The sequence below is a fragment of the Fistularia commersonii genome, chromosome 20 (assembly GCF_037954325.1).
Source record: "Fistularia commersonii isolate RoL2024-O1a breed Wild chromosome 20, RoL_Fcom_v1.0, whole genome shotgun sequence".
NCBI lineage: Eukaryota > Metazoa > Chordata > Actinopteri > Syngnathiformes > Fistulariidae > Fistularia > Fistularia commersonii.
Window position 1 is genome coordinate 8,180,685 of NC_141303.1, and position 20,280 is coordinate 8,200,964.

A 20,280-nucleotide genomic window follows, 5' to 3' on the forward strand; every position below is an offset into this window, starting at 1 on the left:
TCGACTGCAGTTGCAATATTAAAAACAAATTTCAAATTTAAACAAATTTAAACAAACAAATTTCATTATGACAGAATACAGTTGTTCATCAGAATTGATGCAATATGAGCTTGTGAATTTACAGGTGAAATCATTTGACTAGGAGAAAATAGTTCTCTGAATTTGTTATTCTGGTCCTGGTCAAAACTGATCAGTGACAACTCAATGATGCCACATGATTGAGTTGTCTCATATTTAATGTCGTTGTAAGTTGTTTGAAAATGGCATTGAGTCAATTTGTTGTGTTCGTATCTCTAAATTGTTAGTGCTGACAGAATCCCAAAAATGGCTATTTTGTTATGAGTAATTTGTCACATGAGTATTCAATTAAAATGAACCATGTTTTCAGCCAGTATGAAGTCTTACAGCATTGAACCTCATTCACTGTGTGTGTGTGTGTGTGTGTGTGTGTGTGTGTGTGTGTGTGTGTATTCTTATCAGTCAAAAATGAAAAGGATATAAAAAAAATCAGCAGGATAAACTTAGGTGTAATAACATAAAAGCTCTTCCTTGAGTAAGCAAAGATGTAGTATTTATTAAGGGAATAGTTTTCAAATGAGCTGAATTCTGTTATGAAAACCATTACGATGATATGATGCAAAAGGCAGAGTCTGATGATCAATTTATTGTTTTATCAAGTATTTTTTTCCAAGTGTCAAATGGAGTAATGTTTTTTTCTTTTTTTTTTTGCATTTCATGTTTTTATAAATGATTGCTTGCTAACCTTGTCAGAGTAGGGCTCCTCTGTGAGATCAATGCCCTCTGCTTCCAGCTGCTGTTCTAGCAGGGTTAACAGGTCTGGAGTCATCTTGGCATTAGAAACCTTTCTCGCAACAGCAACCTTGCTCCCAAGGTCTGAGAGCCACGGAGGTGGCACTGCCGGTGACGTGACTGATTCCTCTCCTATGGAGGAGGCTGATGAGTTGGTACAGGGACTGGCAGTCTTGGCGGGCAGAGCCGGGGCACTCGGGATGCTGCGGTTTATAGGGCTACTTGGGTGAGAACGGGTAAGTGAGTGTGTGGGGGAGGGAGTGGGAGATGGCGAGGGGGGCAAAGATAAAGAGGGGTGGCAAAGACCATTTACTAGTCTTTCTTTAGACTTCTTGGCAGGAACTGGGGGTGGGACTGGAGGTTTTTTGGGATGAGTCCGGATGAGCCTCTCCCCGACAGCTGTAGAGTCAGGGGGGCTTGGTGTAGGGTTGGAGAGGGGCTGTAGAGGGCTGGGGGCCGGGCTGGAGGGACAAGGGGGACGAAGAGGGAGTTGTGAAGGCACAGGGGGTCTGCTAGCCCTTCCTTTAGGACTAACTTTTGGGGTCCCGTTCCGTGTTGGGGAACCTTCGTCTCTACACACCTTAATGGGGCTCCTGTTGCCTGATTTGGCTCCCTCCTTAGTGGATTTAACCGACATATCCATAGCCTTTCTCTGCTCAACCTTCTGTTCCCAGTCCAGATCTCCCAGAGAGTGGGAACGTTTCCATGGTCCAGTGGGCTGTGGGGGTCCATCTAAGTCCTCGCAGCTACGGCTGCTCGGGATGGAGTACTGTTTTTTGGATTTGTGCAGCCCCAGTAGATTGAAACCCTTCAGGGAGGGTTTGATGAACAGGCTTTTGGGGAATTTCATGTGCTGGTTCTTGCTATTATGTTGCAGTGCCTCTGTGGAAACAGTCATGGGCAGCGTGGGGTACTCTGGAGACTGAAGGCCTGCAGAAGAACGGCTGGTACGGGACGACTTTCTGCCCTTGCCTGCAAAATGAAAACAAGCCTATTCAGTAATTACGTGTGGACACTTTGATTATTACAGTGTAGAAAATCTCTGGCCCTTAAAATTTTTTTTTTCCTCTTTTGCATAATATTACCAAGGAACTTCATCATCAGGCAGAAAAAAACTGCAGGCAGCTAGGACATTCATTTGCATAAAATGATGCAGCAGTTTAATTACCATATTGTTTGGCATAAGCAGAAAACATCTTTAGCATGTAGCTTACTAAATCATGTGAAATACATATCTCAATTCCACATTTTATGTATGAACTAAAACCAAATGCATGTGCATAAAGGATAGATGAAATGCTTCAGGGCCCGGTGTAACACCTCCCCATTACAAGACGACAACAGTGAAAAATCAAGATAACTGGATGGGGAAAATCAGAACCAGTGAAGTGAAAAGGCTGAAAGGACTTACCATCAATCCTTTGGTTTATAGAACAGGAAGGATGGGATGGGTGAGTATCACATAGTGTGGTTTGTCAAAGGTTTGAAATGATGATTCACAAAAAGCTATGAAACATGAAATGTCCAAACACTTTCCAGAAATGTAAAAAAAATAACACATTTTCAATTTTGAGTATTTTAACATTTCAATTCCTTCTGCAATGACAATATCCAGTATAGCTTTGATTCTGACATTGTATATATCTACAACATTTTAAGATAAACCTTATACTAGTTGAAACTGATTTTGCATTGAATTGGATCATTTGGAATGTATAATTGTTCCTTTTTTATTTGTTCCAAATTACGCAAAACACATTCCACAGACTAGGACCATAGACATGTACTTTCAAAAACAAATCTGAGATATACAAACAATATATTGCGAATGGATATGTGTGTTAAAAATGGTTTACAGGAGCCACTTGGTTACATGAAGATTGAGAACATCTAGGCAGAAGAAAAGTGGTTACGCATATGTTAAAAAAGTCTGTTGGTTAAATAAATTTATTCAGGGTTCCACAGTGCTGTTTGTTTTACCAAGGAGAATGTGTGTGGCGTTATTAGTACCTTTAGTTTATCTTGTGGTTTGAACAAATCCGTACAGTAATAAACACTGAGATTTAGAAATGTTCATACATATAAAACAATAAACGTGGATTTTGGACTTAAAAGTAGCACTGGAGAACCATGAAAATTGGAAGAGGAATGCAAAATGTTTAAATGTGTTATGAAGCTATATTTGGAACAGTGTTTAGTGATATGACGGGGAAAAGACAGAAAAATAAAAGCAAACATAAAAATCAAGCAAGCAGCATCAGAGTCCTTTTTTGAAATAAGTGGTTTTTATTCCACATTTGAAATCTCTACTGTGGCAAAAATGATATGTCACTATTGAATGAATTGAATGAGACATACACACACAAAGTTAAATCCAGTATTAACACTGGAATCAGACAGATAGAAAAGATGACTAGATTTGACACAGCAGTGATTTAGTAAATATAGAGCTGTTGAATTGTTTTGTGCAGAAGAAAGAACAGTACAGTCTTATGCAGGAAGAAAAAGCAGTCTCCTACTAACAAACAAAATAATCTCACATATTCTGTAAAACCTCAATAAAGGGCCAAGAATTATTTTTGCAATCTATGCGCTATAATTGAAAAATATGTTCAAATACTTATTTTTAGGCACATAATGTCAATTTGTTGTTGTATAATACAGTCACTAAAATACATGAAATCTGGAACCCCAGTATGGCATGACAACAAGCAATTCAAAAAACAGCTGTGTCTGGTTACCTGACTAAAACATTTCTTCTTAAAACCCTGCCACTGCAAATATCAGTCATGAATTGAGATGCTATCTAGTAAGCTCTTTTTTAAATGAAAACTATTTAACAGAAATATTCTCTGAGCTCACTCTCATCCCCCTGGTATCGTTCTACCAGTCTGGAATCCACAGGGAAAGTTGGGAATCTCAGTCCATGATTTGGCAGTGAATTTGTTCTCTTTAGACCTGTTCTGTGCATCTGGGAGGGTTCCTCCCTGTGAGAATAGGCTCCCAGCATTGTGGGGTTGACTAGGCTTAGTGATCTGGGGCTCGACTCCTCAGTAACAAGTGGACTTTGGTACTGATGATACTGAATGCCTAAAGGATGGAAAGAGTGATGAAGAAAGTGTAATAAAAAGGATAGTAAAAGTATCTCAGCACACTTCTGCCAAAGTACACACAAGAGTGTCATAAAGGGTTTTGGATGCGGCATTAAAATTATGATTGTTAGGTGCTAGACCAAAGTAGTGAAATGGGAAGGGTACTAGAATGAAGATAGATGGCAGGAAATTGAATACAGGTGAAATTTAAAAGAGGAAAAGGGGCACAGGAATCAGTGTAATAAAAGGAATGGGTTCCCATCAAGGCAAGACCGTAGCTAGATTTATACCAGTGATCTAGGGAAGGGGTGGTGAAGTTGAAGGAAATCTGTCATTACCATTTTCCAGGTTCTCATTGCTCTCATAGCATCCTGAGTCACGTGGTGAGTCGCCCACCAGACATCGACCATCAGACAGCAGCTTCTCCTGGGATCCTGACAACCCACTGCGCTCAGGATCACTGCTACCTGAACACACACAAACATAAATTCAGTTGAATACTTTCATTGTGACTGTTCCCAAGTAAAGACTCAGAATAACATAATTGAAATAACAAATGTCACTCATTTACATGTTAAATATTTTGTAAAAGCTGCATTGCTCCCACTTTGGTCTGTTGCACAATTGGGCATACCCACTAAGAACAATGACCATTGCTAGATGACTATTTAATTCAAATCCCAGAATCAAAAGATTATTAAACTACAGTGGGAAAACATGTCTTTATACATTCATAAAAGATGTAAGTGTGTTTTTCAGTCTTCTTACTGTCATATTCCTGCAGCAGCTCGACAGCGGTCAGCAGTACAGCCCTGTGCTGAGGGTCCCTGATGTTCAGCTCGTCCAGGTCCTCCTCTTCCAGCAACTTGAATGTGTCCAAGTCCTCATAGCCGTTGAAGAGGAAAGTGGGCATATGCTCCTGCATGTCAGAAACATTACGTCTAACTTTACAACAGTGAGAGATTATGTCTAAGATTAACTCAAAGGTGCATCTTTCATTACACATTACAACTGAGGGAAAGAGGTGTGACAAAGATTTGGGTCAGAAGAAAATAAAATACACATTTGTCATTGGTTCAGAATTTCCCTAAATTTAGTTATCCATCAGTACTGAACCAATGCATTACTCTAATATTTCATATTCAAATACCATGTGATCACTCTAAGCCTTGGTCACTTCCATTATGGGAGTTTCAACCATTAGAAATGTAAGGAAGTCACATAGTTTGTCTTGTTGACAAGTGTACTAAAATGACTGATTATAAATGCAGCCATTTGGTCATGCAAATTAACGGCTACATGGAGTCTGTTGCCACAACTCCGAGTTGTTTGAGCAGTGATACTAAACAAACTCAAGAGTAAAACCTACGTCAATTAAAATACGGCAACATATAGAAACTGAGGGCAGGAACAATTTTATCAAAGGGATGCTTTAACAACTGAGAACCAAATTCTGCCCAACAACAAAGTTAGTAAGTCCAACCACTGTGTTATCTGAGACACAGTAGACAAAGAAAATTGTTTAAAATGCAGTGAGGCTCTGTGAGTGACTATACTGTATGTAATTCAAATCACTTTGAATATCGCTGGTCTCTGCATGACAAAAAGCAGACTGTATGGCAGTGTCCACTGTGGAGAGCTTTGTCTCTGTTCTATTTCTACTGAATGATGCAGGACTAAACAACAGACCACCAACTAAAACGGACACAGGCAGCCGTGTTCTCTCATTCGCAGCAGACTTGTGCCAATTTAGCAAGCTGAAACCAGAGACATTTTCAGCAAAGGAAGATATGGGGGAGACAATTCAATTACAGAAATTTAATTGGGTGATTTACACCTAGCAGCAAACCAACTGCCGTACAATGTTTTCACAATTCTGATTCAACAAAGCTTTACAGATCCAAAGAGTAAAGAACTGCTGTTACACCGCCTTGTCAGGTGGTTATAACCAGACAAGAGGTTGTCCAGTTAAATGTTATCCTCTCCAGAGACCAGTGAGAGATTGTACTAATGTTTAGTCCTGTTACAAACGAGGCAAGCACAAGATTATTAATTTCAATACAACATGCACTTTGTTTTTCCCGTAATGGTATCTGGTTAATTTGATAGACTAAAGCACCAACACAACCAACATCTAAATTCATTTTTCATTCATTTGTTGAAGTAATGGAACATAATCTCTCACATAACTAAGACTCAGATAAGCCGCAGTATGTTTTTGCCGAAAAAATAAATCATGTGTTCTTGATTTCCATATTGGCTGCTGAGCTGGCCGGAGATAAAAGAAACAATGAACAGAGCGGAGATGGCCTGAAGCTCACAGCAAAACCGAGGTTTTGATGAAAGATGCCATTTATTTGATGGGCATTGCTGTTAAGACATTCACATCAAATACACCGTCCACTGCTGCAAAGCCTTTAATTCCATGCATTACAGTTATCCCTTCCTGCCTGGATTTTCATCTTAATATAATATTTGGCCGAAACCTAATTTCTTACTTATAACTAAAGTGTATTTATTGTGTTTATTACTATAGAACAGTTCAGCTGTTTTCTTGAAGTGGGTTCCAGTCTCTGACTTAGATAGAAAAAAAAATAAAGATAGTTTGAATACTTTCAGAAAAAAAACGCACAATTATTCTGCTGTCGCTTCTCATTCGTTTTCTCTGCACTTTACAGCTATGTGAATTCAGAGGAAAAAAAACTACATCAGCTCTCCACTGGTTCTTTCTGTCACATTTTTTGTTGACTTGATTTTATGATTAATTAAGACCTAATTAAATCAAATAATGCATACACTCCACCAATGGTTTGAACCAAAAAGTATCAAATACTGATCTGCAAAACCTGCCAAGAATAGATTGGAATATACCAGATATTCCTTACCCCACTTTTTAATCATATCGGATATAGCTGACATTGTACCTTAAGGTTGATGCGCTCCAGCAACTCCTCAACAGAGGTGGGTTTGGGTGGCCGTCCCTTCCTTCTCCTCCTCACTGGCCTTTTGGGCTTCTCCTCTTCCTCACTCAACACGTCCACATAAATGAACTTGAAGGTACCCACTTTGTTGTTCAGTAGGCCCATCCATGTTCCCATTGGTGGTTTACTGATTATATCAATCACATCTCCACGCTGAAAAAATACCAAAGGACATATGAGAGTGAACCATTTTCATGAGTATTTTGACACCAACCATCACTGCTAGTTTTAAAATAAGAACTCAAACTGAGCTTTTTACACGAAGCATTGCTGGTCGGTAATGTGCCCTTATATTCCCTGTCATTTCCAAAATTCATAGCCATTCATGACAAATATTTTTTTTTACCAATGAATATAACTTTCAGGCAGTCAGTAATTTCATTGTTGATTTTTTCAGACTTTAATAGCAGGCAATCAAAACTGAACCAGGAATACAAATTAAGAGCAAACAGAGATAACTCAGATAATCAGAGACAGCTAAACCTTTAGAGTTTACACAGCAGCAGTAGCTGTTTATCGCCCATTCATATTCATAGTGAATCACTGTGCTGGGGGGAGAGATGGCTGGATGCATGGGGAATCCATCTCCATCACTGGTAAACCACCGCCGCCACCACCACAGACAAAGGCAGACTGCAGCGTCTCATCCGCTCTGCACAGAGGGGGATTGTCTGCAATCTACCTTCTTTACAGGACCTGTACCCCTCCAGGACCCACATGTGCAAAAGCATGTCCTGGGTGACCCCTGTCACTTTTTGAACCACTCCCCTCTGGTGGGAGGCTGCGGTCTATCAGGACCAAAAATAACTGCCACAAAAAGTCTCTTCCCATCTGAAGCTTGCCTCATCATCCCCCTGTGATACTGTCCCAACCGTTCAATTGCACTACTTTGCGCAACCTACCACTTTGCACCACCAACCACAAACGCCCTGATTTCACTCTTAATTTAATGCCTGTTATGTGTCTGTTTAACACTGTTAACCAAAGCAAATTCCTTGTTGTTGAAAAATTACTTGGCGATTAAAGCAACTCTGATTCTGAAAAGCTTCCTTTTCCCGCAAGCGGGTAGAAGCCTGACTCATATTCATAATGGGAGTGTGGCTGGTAGGCATACCAATAAAACCTTTACCAAAACAAGAGTTTAGTATTGTGCATTCAGAGGCAATGTGTTTTTTTTTTTTGTCCATAGCAATCATTTTCATAGGTTTTGAAAATCTAGTTTGTGAAAAGCACAGGCATAGTCTGGCAACTTCTATGGAAAATATGTTTAGGATCCCTGTACTTGCATAGACATTCATTTCGTACATAAGAAACTTGATCATTTGACACTATGATTGACCTTTCTCTAGAACAGCTCTGTAGTGCCATGTTACCTTCAGTTTGAGTGAGTCTGTGTCATAGGGGCTCGGAGTGAAGTCTGTGTGCACCTTTGCACGACCACAGAACGGACCTCTATAGGGAGGCTCCTCATCATCACCATCCTCTGACTTTACACTTTCTCTGTTGCTGGCTGATGAGTCGGTGGTGCTCACAGTTTGACCACCTATATAGAAACACACATGCCTGTATTTGTACAAGAAGTGACAAAAATAACTGTTCACAAAAAAGGGTGTGGATCTGAACATTATTCAAAATGCTCAGAATAATGTTTGACCAGTCGTTTTGAATTGTTGAGAAAAGATTGTTTGAACAATCTTTACTCCAGCTTTCTTTCAAAACATCTGTTTTTCACCGTACATAACTTTCTATGTATGGCATTGTTTCAAAGGTCATCTGCAATAAATTTCTTGATCTCTTTATTTTTGCTTTAATTTCTATCTGCAGTTTGTGGAAGTATTTCATGGTCTCAGCATTTGTGTTTCTGGTATTTGCACAATTTCTCTCTCTAACTTTAACAAATGGGATAATGCAAAATGAACACGTCAACACATGGGGATCAGAAACTCTTTCTACCTAATCATTCACGTATGTTTGCTGGTCTGCCTGCATGCAGGTTTTTGGCATTTCAATGGCTCAGAATTACCCCATGGTTGCCAAGTCTTCCGTTCCTCTTGAGCTTTAAATAATGGAGGGTATTTTTACCACTAAGATATCACCAAAGGAACAGATTGAAGTAGTTGAAACTTGTAATTAGATAAGGTGACACAAGGGTCAGCACAAGTGAAAAATCCCAGAGATCCTGACACATGATGCAGCTGGAGGAACAAGGAAGTGATTAAAAAAGAAAGGCCTTCATGACCATCATAACAAAAAAATTATAACCGGTTTACATGTAATGCCACATGCAGAATATTCAAGCCATATGTAGGTTTTCTGAGAGACACCACAGGTATCAGGGAGCCGTGAGTGCCCTCTAGTGAGATGCATCAAATCACGATCTCACATGTTAAATTTTTCAGCACATGATTTTGAAAAATATGTATTTCTTTTTTGCATAAAAGTGCAACTAAGAATTACACGAGTAAAAGAAATACGAGAATAGAAGAAGAATCGGTAAAAGAGAAACATTCTTATTTGCAAGAATTAAAATGTTACAACTTTTCCCAGGCATTGTCTTACTCATTGAACTCTGTCCGCTGAGCGAACTACGAAGGCTTTCCACTGAACCGCCAGCCTTAAGCTTGGGTTTCTCCAGGGAGTCATTGTCTGGCTGAGGGGATTGTGGAGATCCAGGTGCTCCATCCGGACTGGACTAAAAGAGGGAATAAAATTCCATGAAGCAAGATAATGAAAGGACATACATACAAAAAAAAAAACAATAGAAATAGGATTGTATGTGACTAAAAGATTACACAATATGGGCTTAGAAGGCCGTGATTAAATGCTGCATGCAAGATAAAACATTATATGTGATCATTTAATTGCACTCCCCTAACAAACATGTTTTTCTTATTGTTATTGACACTAGAAGACTGTTTCACATTTAGATAGATAGACAGACTGACAGACAGACATTTTATTACCCCCCTTGCAGGAAAATATATATTCCAGTAGCAGTACGGTTATATATTCTAAACACAATGTTATAAATATTGTCATTGAAATGCAGGGTATGTAAATTGCGTTTGTTGTTTTTTGTAGCCTTATAACTCATAAAGGGACCATCAAATCCTGAGTGCAATTTTGGATAACCATTAAAGCAGTTAACCATTAAAATAAGCATACTTTTTGTTTTTTCTGTGTGCTTAAAATTAAAAAGTTAAATAAGAATTGGTTATGAAATAGTTGAAATTATAAATTATAGGGCAGGAAAAACACATTATATGTTTAAATGTACTTACTGAAATAAAGCTAAGGGTTAACATGATTAACAATCTTAGTTTTTTTCTCTACTGTTAATTGTGGTTCCCCTGCTCTCACTGTTATATTTCATTTCAGACCAAAATACCCCACTGGTGAGATGATTATGATAGTTTATCAAGCTATCGGTGGGATTGTCCTGCAGACGCCTTACTTCCAGAAGCATTCCTGTACATATATGTCTATGTGGGTTTGCATTACAAGCAAAAGCGCAGGCTAATGATAGAGGGGAGTAAGAAGAAGGAAAATGAGGGGAAAGAAAGTTCAATGAACACATCAGTTCTACCGATGAGCCCAGAGACATTAAGTTGCAGCCGAGAAACCAGCCTTATCCCATCTTTGTGCTTGTCTTTTTGTTATCCAATAAACCAACAAGTACTGCTTGTTTCTATCATGCTCTGAGAGAAGTCTAGTCTGTTCAAGATGTTATTTAGTGAGTTTAGGCTCACATGGAAGAAAACACAATGCAAACCAGAAGTGGCAATTAACTTTGTTGCTGTGGCTGGATGCTAAAGGAAGGAATTCTACAGTGATATTGCAGTTTTTAAATTCCCTTTAACTGTATTTTAATATATATATATATATATATATATATATATATATATATATATATATATATATATATACACATATATTTGACAACACATCACTGAGAAAGAAAAAGCCTTGCAATGTCAGTCTTTCAGTCTTTTTCCAATGTTGTGCGGCAAAGTACAACACTGTCTTGATTTGCTCCTGAGCCCTTCTGTACCGGTTTTTGCCCTTGTGGCTGATTATATATTCCTTAATTTACTCAAATAATTACATAATAATGCAATTAATGGCATGGCATATTTTACCTTCAAAATATTACTAGTCACATTTTGAACGTTAAGAATGTTAATTGTATATTTGTCAAAAACAATGCAATACAATGTATTTTACTGTACTGCAATAATGCAGGACATAATGTTTAAGTAAAACTGTACAAAAAAAGCGATTTAAAAAATCCTCAGGCTAATAACAGCCTCATGATGACTCCTGTCTGGTGTAATTTTAATTGTATATTTGTCAAAAACAATGCAATACAGTGTATTTTACTGTACTGCAATAATGCAGGAGATGATGTCTAAGTAAAACAGTAGAAAAAAAGCTATTTAAAAAAATCCTCTGGCTGATGACAGCCTCATGATGACTCTTGTCTGGTGTTTCTACTTCACATATTTAGGTCATCCCTTCTGCATGTCTTGAAATCCACTAGCTGGCACTGCAGCCTCAGAAATAGCCAGTGCAAGAAGATTCAAAGATGAGTTTTTTTGTTCTTTTATAACCAGTGGCTTCATGACTCATATAAGTATATGTGGTTCGCAGTGTTGAGGCACCAGGATGGACAGATGTTCGATTGTGACTTAATGAGACATTCTGTGGGTTTGGCTTCATAGTGTTGGTCCGCACCAGCCGCTGGTACAGAAAGTGAATGCCTAGGAAAATTAGGCCAGTGCTGATGAGCCAGCCATTATATACTGTAACACTTGGAAGTCTCCATTTCCTAAGAGCAGGCCTGGGGGAGACTTTCATCACTCAATGAGCTCAGCAAGGAGCACACACTCCACCCTGCACACTAGACCCGTGGAGAGCACAGCAGGGAGAAAAAAACAAATGTGAGTTTTAGTGCTCTATGTTTATTCTGTAACTAACACAAACACTCCCACCCACTCACAGCCAGTGGGCAGAATATGTGGAGTTCATGCAAAAACATCTAATGTTTTGGAATCCAAGGCTTTAAGTCTTTACAACTGTGCTTGGCCCACTGTTAAAACAATGTGATTTGAGCAAGATATTGGTTAGTTGCGCCATTTCAAATAAAGTCTGGGTATAAACATATCAATATAAAAAATTATCTGGCCTTGTGCCTTGAGGAAGTTATCTGAAAAAAAAAAAAAAAATTAATGTCTGTGCTCAGAGTCCAATCGTGAGTGCATCGTACCTGCTCAGACAGAGAGCTGCTGTACTTCTTCGACATACGTTTCCTCATTGTTTCCTTGACTGACTTGACTTTCTTGCCAAGGGATATCCGAGACGTAGTGGGAGATTTCACAACTTCTCGGTATATAGCTTCTTGTTCTTTACTCTGTGATGGAAACGGGAGACCGGAGAATTTTGGTGAAGGAGACAGGCGGGAGCAGGAGTAAGATAAAGGGGAATTGAACAGGAGAAGACAGTGCAAATAACCAGAAAAAATATGCAGGGAGAAACATTTGACAGGACAGATCAGAGTATGTTGACTGTAGCCTTTTGTAATTTTAGATTCTGTCAGTACTTACACCGGCCTCTGAGCCCGTGTTGACCACATTGAGGGAACGGTTAGATAAGTCAAAGCCCCCGAAACTGCAGGTTCTCTGTTGAAGAGCCAAAAGACAATCAAGTGAGTCACACTAAAAAGTCCATGTTATAGCGAAGCCTCAAAATCCACACCCTTAAAGGGGTCAACTAACTATTATTCATGCTTGGCACAGCACAGGCAAGACTTTGATTTATGTGCATGGGTAAATGACCGAAGAGGCATGATGTAATATGCGACTGTGAAAAGCCAAAAGACATGATGTACCATAAAATACTATATGAAAATGAGGTGCTTTACAGGCCTGGAGGAGCATATGGTCAACTGTATGACACATGGACGCTTTAAAACATGAATCCCAAGAGAAAATACAAGACATATGAAAATGAAGTCTCCATGTGGGCATACAGTAGGGAGAACAAGTATTCAATACAGTGTTGATTTTTCAACTTTTCCCACTTGTAAAGCATGTAGGGGTCTGTAATTTTTACCAAAGGTACTCTTCAACTGTTTATGACGGAATGTGAAAACAAAAATCCAGAAAAGCACAATGTATGATTTGAAGTAATTAATTTGCATTTTATTTCATGACAAGTATGTGATCACCTACCAACCAGTAAGAAATGCGGCTCTGACAGACCTATTAGTTCTTCTGTAAGAAGCCCTCCTGTTCTCCACTCATTACCTGTATTAACTGAACCAGTTTGACCTTGTGACCTGTACAAAAGACATCAGTCCACAAACTCCATCAAATTCCAACCTCCACAATGGCCAAGACCACAGAGCTGTGTAAGGACATCAGGGATAAAATTGAACAACGGCACAAGACTGGGATGGGCTACAGGACAATGGGCAAGCAGCTTGGTGAGAAGGCTACAACTGTTGGCACGATAAGTAGAAAATGGAAGACGTTCAAGATGATGGTCAATCTCCCTCAATCTGGAGCTCCATGCAAGATCTCGCCTTGCACGGGGCATCAGTGATCGTGAGGCTGGTGAGGGATCAGACCAGAACTACATGGCCGGTCCTGGTCAATGACCTGAAGAGAGCTGGGACCAGTGTCTCCAAGAAAACCACTAGCAACACACTACACTGTCATGGATTAAAATCCTGCAGTGCACGAAATCTCCCCCTGCTCAAGCTAGCACATGTCCAAACCCGTCTGTAGTTTGCCAATGACCATCTGGATGATCCAGAGGAGGAATGCAAGAAGGTCATGTGGTCTGATGAGACAAAAACAGAGCTTTTTGGTCTAAACTCTATTCGCTGTGTTTAGAGGAAGAAGAAGGATGAGTACAACTCCAAGAACACCATTCCAACCGTGAAGCATGGAGGTGGAAACATCATTCTTTGCATTCACGATAGGATTCAGGCTTTTCTGTATTGAGGGGAAGACGGATGGGGCCATGGATCGCAAGATCTTGCCAACCCCCCCCCCCCCGAAGATGTGTCTTGGCTAGCTCTTCCAGCATGACAACGACCAGAAAAACACAGCCAGGGCAACTAAGGAGTGGCTCCATAAGAAGCATCTCAAGGTCCTGGAGTGTCCTAGCCAGTTGAAAGACCTAAACCTAATAGAAAACCTTTGCAGGGAGCTGAAAGTCCATATTGCCCCTAAACCTGAAGGATCTGGAGAAGGTATGTATGGAGGAGTGCGCCAAATTCCCTGCTGCAGTGTGTGCAAACCTGGTCAAGAACTACAGGAAACATGTGATCCCTGTAAGTGCCAACAAAGGTTTTTGTAGCAAATATTAAGTTCTGTTTTTTTCTGATGTATCCAATACTTATTCAATAAAAAGCAAATTAATGACGTGCTTTCCTTGATTTTTGTTTTAGATACCGTCACTCACGATTGAAGAATACCAAAAAATTACAGACCTCTGCGTGCTTTTCAAGTGGAAAAAGCTGAAAAATCAAATACTTGTTCTCCCCACTGTATATATGTACTGTGTGAACATACATGTAGTGCAGCTCCGGGTTAATGCAAGTTGTCATGTGGTTATTATGAGAACAAACTGGCCTTAAGACAAACAACACAGCTCTGTAGCTCAAAGCTGACACTATGTTATTCTCATGAGAAACATTTTTCCAAATGGCAAATTGTTTCTGCTAAGAGAACAGTGATATGGAGATTTTTCTTGCTGCTAGAGGTGTAAGGCAAGGTAACCGTGGACACAAGAGGAACTATAACAAGAAGGGAAACAAAGATGAAGAATATTATCACTAAAACTGGTTATGATATTATAAATCCTCCCAAAGCTCTGCAGTACAGTAGGTCACACACAGACATACAGACGCAAACATGCATGTGCACATCTCAGTTCAGGGGGGCATTTTAAACTTTGCTTCGATATCGTTAAGACTTATCTCTCACAAACACTGGATGACACGCCTCCAAGTAAAAAGGCAATTCACGGGAAGAACATTGTTTTATGAATAGATGTCCACAGCAGCAGTCTGCATCATAACATCCCAGGAAAAGCAGAACAAGCACGTTTGGCAAAATGTCCAATAACACTGGCGATGCTCAATGGAATGGACATGGATGAAAAAAAAGGTTTTTGAAGGTAATCAACATGGAACAAAACCCACTAGAAAAAAAATTGGAAAAAAATATCACATTTGTGACTGCATCGGCGGCACGGGCCAAAAGGAAATGAAAAGCAACAACAGAAAAAGTGGATTTGGAGATTGCTGAATGAGAACAACCTCATTTGTACACGATAGGATTCAGGTACTCTTAAAGCTGCAGAATAGTCGACTATCTCTTAACCTGAAATATGAAGCATTACTCTGTGATATACACTGTAACATAAATCCTTAATGCATGTTCTGGATTTTGTAAAATGTAGTTAACATGACAAAATCTAACTGTATTGTGAAAAGTGAACAGACTGTTCAGTTTGAGTCCACCAATAAAACAATCCACTGCAACTGGTCTAAAGAATAGCAGTAAAATTCTTACTCAATATCAACACATGGGAAACTATGTTACGATATGTATATGTGTGTATTACAGGGATCTGACACATAAAAAAAGACATTCCTAGCTTACTATCCTACTTCACATCCCGATCATAGCCTTTTCTTATAAACTCTAATATAATGAAAAAAGGGCTTGAGGCCAAAGATATTCACTTAAGATCAGACAGAAGGCCATTATTTCTGCAGTAGATAGCAGGCCTATTAGGGTTTGAATACACGAGAATCAATTGCTTTTTTTCTCTTCTCACGAGGAAAAGAACAAATTGAAAATAATATGTTGTGCATAATGTTTTCATGTGTTTGCTGTACCTTTATTTATTGTCTCTGGGCTATTCTGCAACTTTGAAGTACACAGAGTCCTGCTCACAAGAGGCGGCCAATTTAAACTTCACAGTCTAAACTCACAGACTTCTGTTGGATGCGCAAGAGCACACGCTTGGTGCAGCGGTCCACACTGGCCGCCCACTTCCTGTCCACCTCACGATCCTCCTCCAATAGACAGCGCCGCTCAGCGCGGCTGAGGGTAACGGGCCGGACTAGTTGGGCCCAGTTGAGATGACCGTATAGGCTCCGTTCTACCACATAGGTTATGTTCAGCTCACTGACTGCCGTTCGACCACGTAGCCTACGAGAAGGGAACATCCAACTCCCTCCCCCTCCAAAACATTTGGCTTTATTTCCATCACTGCGGGCAGGGGAGGAGGGCGTGACAGACAGAGGGGAGAATGGGGTCTTGGCGCTGCGCGAACGCTGGTACAGTAGGTGTTTGGTTGAATAGGCGTAGTTGGGGTCTGGTTTCCTGTGAGTCCAGCTGCCATGATGCCTGTTGGCAGGATGACGTTTGGGGCTTCCTGGTGTATCATCATCCAGGGTGATCAGGAAGCGGGACTGGATGTGAGGTTTTGGACGAGGTTTAGTGAGGCCATAAAAGGCATACAGGGCCTCATTGTTACTTACCCCGTGGGAGATGGAGCTCAGGGCCTTCCGCATTTCGCCGTCAGTTGTTGAGCGAGACAGCTTTCCCTCGTCATCTAATCCACAGCCATCAAGCTCTGAGAAGGAGGAGCCACTGCCTCCTACACCGGGGATGGAGTCTCCCAGACCACCAGAACCGACCGGGTTTCTTCTGGGTGGGCGGATTAGGCCGTGGGTACTGGAGGACTTGTTGAAGGTTTTAACTAGCTTGTGCCCAGACCAAGTATCAAGGCTACTTGAGGAAGGGGATGTAGTCAGACTGTCTGTGTCTCCATCAACAGATAGATGATCCTGTGCAAGTAAGGGCAGTGAAGTTTCCTGGGTTAACGAAGGCTTCTTCAAGACCCCAGTGTATAGAGCTGTGTTGTTATCACAGGTAGTAGGTGCCTCCAGATTTAGAAAATCTAAAAAGTACAGCAAAATTATGCAGTTTGTTACTTAGGAGGATCAAGTCAACACACCAGTCACAAGCAGATTTTGCTTAAAATCAAAAACAGAAAAATTACACAATGATGCAATTTTCATTTTGACTGAATTTCATAGTTAGCTATACTCCAAAAAGTCATTGCTTAATTTGTTGGACACACAATGTGTAAAAAAAATTGTAATTACTTGCCAGCTATCATAAATTGCTAAAAAATATCTGCACTATAAACTAGTTTACAAACCTTCAGCACCGTGTTTCTTGCCTTCCTCCACCTTAATGAGTTTTTTCTTCACTCGACGTGTCGAGTTGACTAGTTTGTGAAGCCGTTTAAATTTTACCGAGTCCTCTGATTGCTCATCATCAGACTGTTCACGAGACTGGTGGGACAGATACAACAAAGAATTGATAAAGCGACATATAGCAATCTTAAAAGACAACAATAGACATGATAATTGTAAGCATAATTAAATGCATTTACAGGACTGTCTCAGAAAATTAAAATATTGTGATAAAGTTCTTTATCTTCTGTAATGCAATTAAAAAATCAAAATGTACTTTTTCATGATATTCTAATATTTTGAGGTAGGATTTTTGAATTTCCTTAAGATGTAAGCCATAATCTGCAATATTAAAATAATAAAAGGCTTGCAATATTTCAGTTAATTTCTAATGAATCCAGAATGTATGACATTTTTGTTTTTGTTATTGCATTACAGAAGATCAAGAACTTTATCACAATATTCTAATTTTCTCAGACAGTCCTGTAAATGAAAAAAATAAAAATTCCAAATACTTTTGAAGATAAGACTTATTTTTAGAATGCCACTACAATGCATGCCATTATGATGCAAAGAGTGGGAGCAAAGTTAAGGCTGCTATCAAAGTTAGTCAGGTGAGGAATGGAAGAATGATGGCAAATAGCATTGAGGGACACTGTGGGCAGAATAAAATGCATTGAAAAAAAGAAACATGTAAATCAGTATTACGACAACTGGGGTCTTGGGCTTCCTTCAGTGGTCGTTTAATCCAAAATAAATGCAATGAACAGTGGTTGTGTATTCAGAGCTTAGCAACCAAGAGATTTGTTTTTATTTATAACACCTGTATTTAAATTCTCTTTGCACAGAATGAAGTCACAATCAGGTTCAGCAGTCATTTACACACATCAAGGCCAGCAAAGAGAGTAAATCTTTCCATACTGATATATGTAGATGTGTATTAACACTGTCTCGTTAGGACTTCCATGTGGAAATGATGACAATGACCAGACCTTTGGCATAAAGACTGTCTGGCAGAGAGTACAGTCATTGTCACAGAGCTCAAATAACTTAATTTGTTTCCAATGGTTTCCACAGCAACATCACCTCTATGGCCTCACTCTGGCAATTCCATGGTTGAGGTTGACTGCGTGGCTTACAAAGAGACACACATGCACACTCATACATGCACAGACAATACTAGGCAGAGCAGTTCCGGCCAAGTTCCCTGTCTGATAAAATTCAAACCTATTCTGCAGCTCTAAGGCAACAAGTAAGAAAACTGCTCAATAGCTACCATTTAGAATAGACCACAAATCTTGCTTACATACAGCAGGGATCATGGAAATAACGGTGGCTTGGAACAAACATACAATGTCTGTTTCTAAATCTATCATGGCACCCTATCACCTAAGCATTATCACAACTTTCCAACTATTCCTGTGTAATCAAGTCATGCAACAAATCACATCAACAAATTGATTGGAGTGACATTCTAAAAGCCATTTTCTTTTCTCTCCTTTTTTTTACAGCGCTTCACCAATGCCGGAGGCATGTGATGAAATCCAAGGTTTTTTAATATTTCAACCCTTCTGACCCTTTCATTTAACCTCTGGGAAACCACCGAAACGGGGTGCATGAAACCACAATCTCCACTGACTCTTTCCACCAACCCTGTATCGTAAACACACAGTTCTGGTTAACGTTTTGATGACTTGCATTCTCCGTTCATCCAGGATAGCGCTTACACATTTGCCGCAGAAAAAATTGATGAGGGAGACAGTAGAGATTGTTTGATGAATGAGCTCAGTGATGCTCACTCCTGCTTTAAAAAGTATTAGAAAGCAAGAAGAAATGCAATATCTTGGATTAAAGTCCTATCTGCTATGTGGCTTGGAAATTTCACGCCATCGCTTTGAGGATAGAGGCTCCATGATTTTTTTTTTTTTTTTTAATCAGAAATATACATACAAAGGATTTTGCTCTGTACCATTGTCTATTGATTTCCACCACTTGTGTAAATGGGATGACAGGGATGGGAAAAAGATGTGGATGCAATTTACATTTCACTTCTAACTAAGTCATGGGGAAAGCCATCCATGCTAATGACCAGATAAACAAGGAAAAAGAGAGACACACTTAGACAGACAGTATTTATGGGGCTATTAATCAAGATGGGCTGAAAGGCTGCCACTGCTACCAAGGTCAAAGCAACAAATCAATGTCTGTAATTTAATTTCCCTTTACAAACACATTTAAGAACAGTTCCATTTTGGAGGCAAGGTTGAACAAAATTGATGAATTTAAAATAAATGTAGAAAGTACCATTCCTTTGGTGTCAATGCTCTCTGCCCACTGATTTAAAAAACAAAGCCCGGGAAATTATAAAACAAAACATTCTCTCGATGAGTTGAGAAATGTTGTAGTTTCCCCAGAAATGTTGTAGTACTCACCAGCTGAATATCAAGATCCACTATCCTGTTTTAGCAAGCACTGCGAATCCATACTCTCATGTAAACGAGGCCATAAACAGATGCTAAATCCGAATCATCTGTCTCCTTATGTATGCGTCGTCAGACAGATGCAGCCTGTTAGTAAATGCAGCTCTGCCGAGTGACTGCGAGTGTCGTGTCGCACAGCTAGGAAAGAAATGCGTGTGGTGCCTAGTGAACAATCCCAGCATTTGTGAGCCTCTGACCCTGCCTTGGCCCCCACATCACTAATGGCCAGTCCTGGAATGTTGGCTCTGATCACCAGGGGAAGACGGACAGTAAAAAGACGGCATGCACTGAGTATGAAATTGTATATGATACAGATGTCAGTATCAAGCATCTACTATACATATAGCACACAGACAGAGATAGTGGTTGACTTCTAAATTTGTGAATGACCTAATTCCATTCATTATTGGGAAAGAGGGTACCAACAGAGGCCCAAGCAGAGTGGAAATATTTCCTGAGGTGGACAATTTTGGAACTTGGGGTGGAGGGACACAGAAAAATTCCCCTTGTCGTGCCTCGGGGTGAGTGCAATGTCTTTATCTTCTTTCTCAGCCCCCTCTTTCTCCTGTTTCCTCTCTGCTTCTAGGCCTTGCATTTTTTTGTCAGCAGAACCAAGCTGTGTTCCTCTAAAC

At 39.9% G+C, this 20,280-nt stretch overlaps 1 protein-coding gene across 12 annotated transcripts in view; it reads right to left on the bottom strand.

Annotated features, from left to right (window-relative positions):
* The window catches only part of sash1a (SAM and SH3 domain containing 1a), a 165,417-nt gene that overhangs the window by 6,071 nt on the left and 139,066 nt on the right, over positions 1-20,280 (bottom strand). For 9 of the 12 annotated variants that reach the window (XM_086167637.1, XM_086167636.1, XM_086167635.1 and 6 more), the window contains 10 exons: positions 17,132-17,267; positions 15,894-16,867; positions 12,487-12,561; positions 12,150-12,293; positions 9,443-9,575; positions 8,257-8,426; positions 6,827-7,036; positions 4,671-4,821; positions 4,241-4,369; positions 764-1,782 (listed from right to left, as the gene is read on the bottom strand). In XM_086167637.1, the coding sequence (XP_086023763.1) occupies positions 764-1,782; positions 4,241-4,369; positions 4,671-4,821; positions 6,827-7,036; positions 8,257-8,426; positions 9,443-9,575; positions 12,150-12,293; positions 12,487-12,561; positions 15,894-16,867; positions 17,132-17,267 (3,141 nt within the window). The remainder of the gene's footprint in view (positions 1-763; positions 1,783-4,240; positions 4,370-4,670; positions 4,822-6,826; positions 7,037-8,256; positions 8,427-9,442; positions 9,576-12,149; positions 12,294-12,486; positions 12,562-15,893; positions 16,868-17,131; positions 17,268-20,280) is intronic. The other 3 variants (XM_086167647.1, XM_086167643.1, XM_086167648.1) reach the window with 1 other exon arrangement.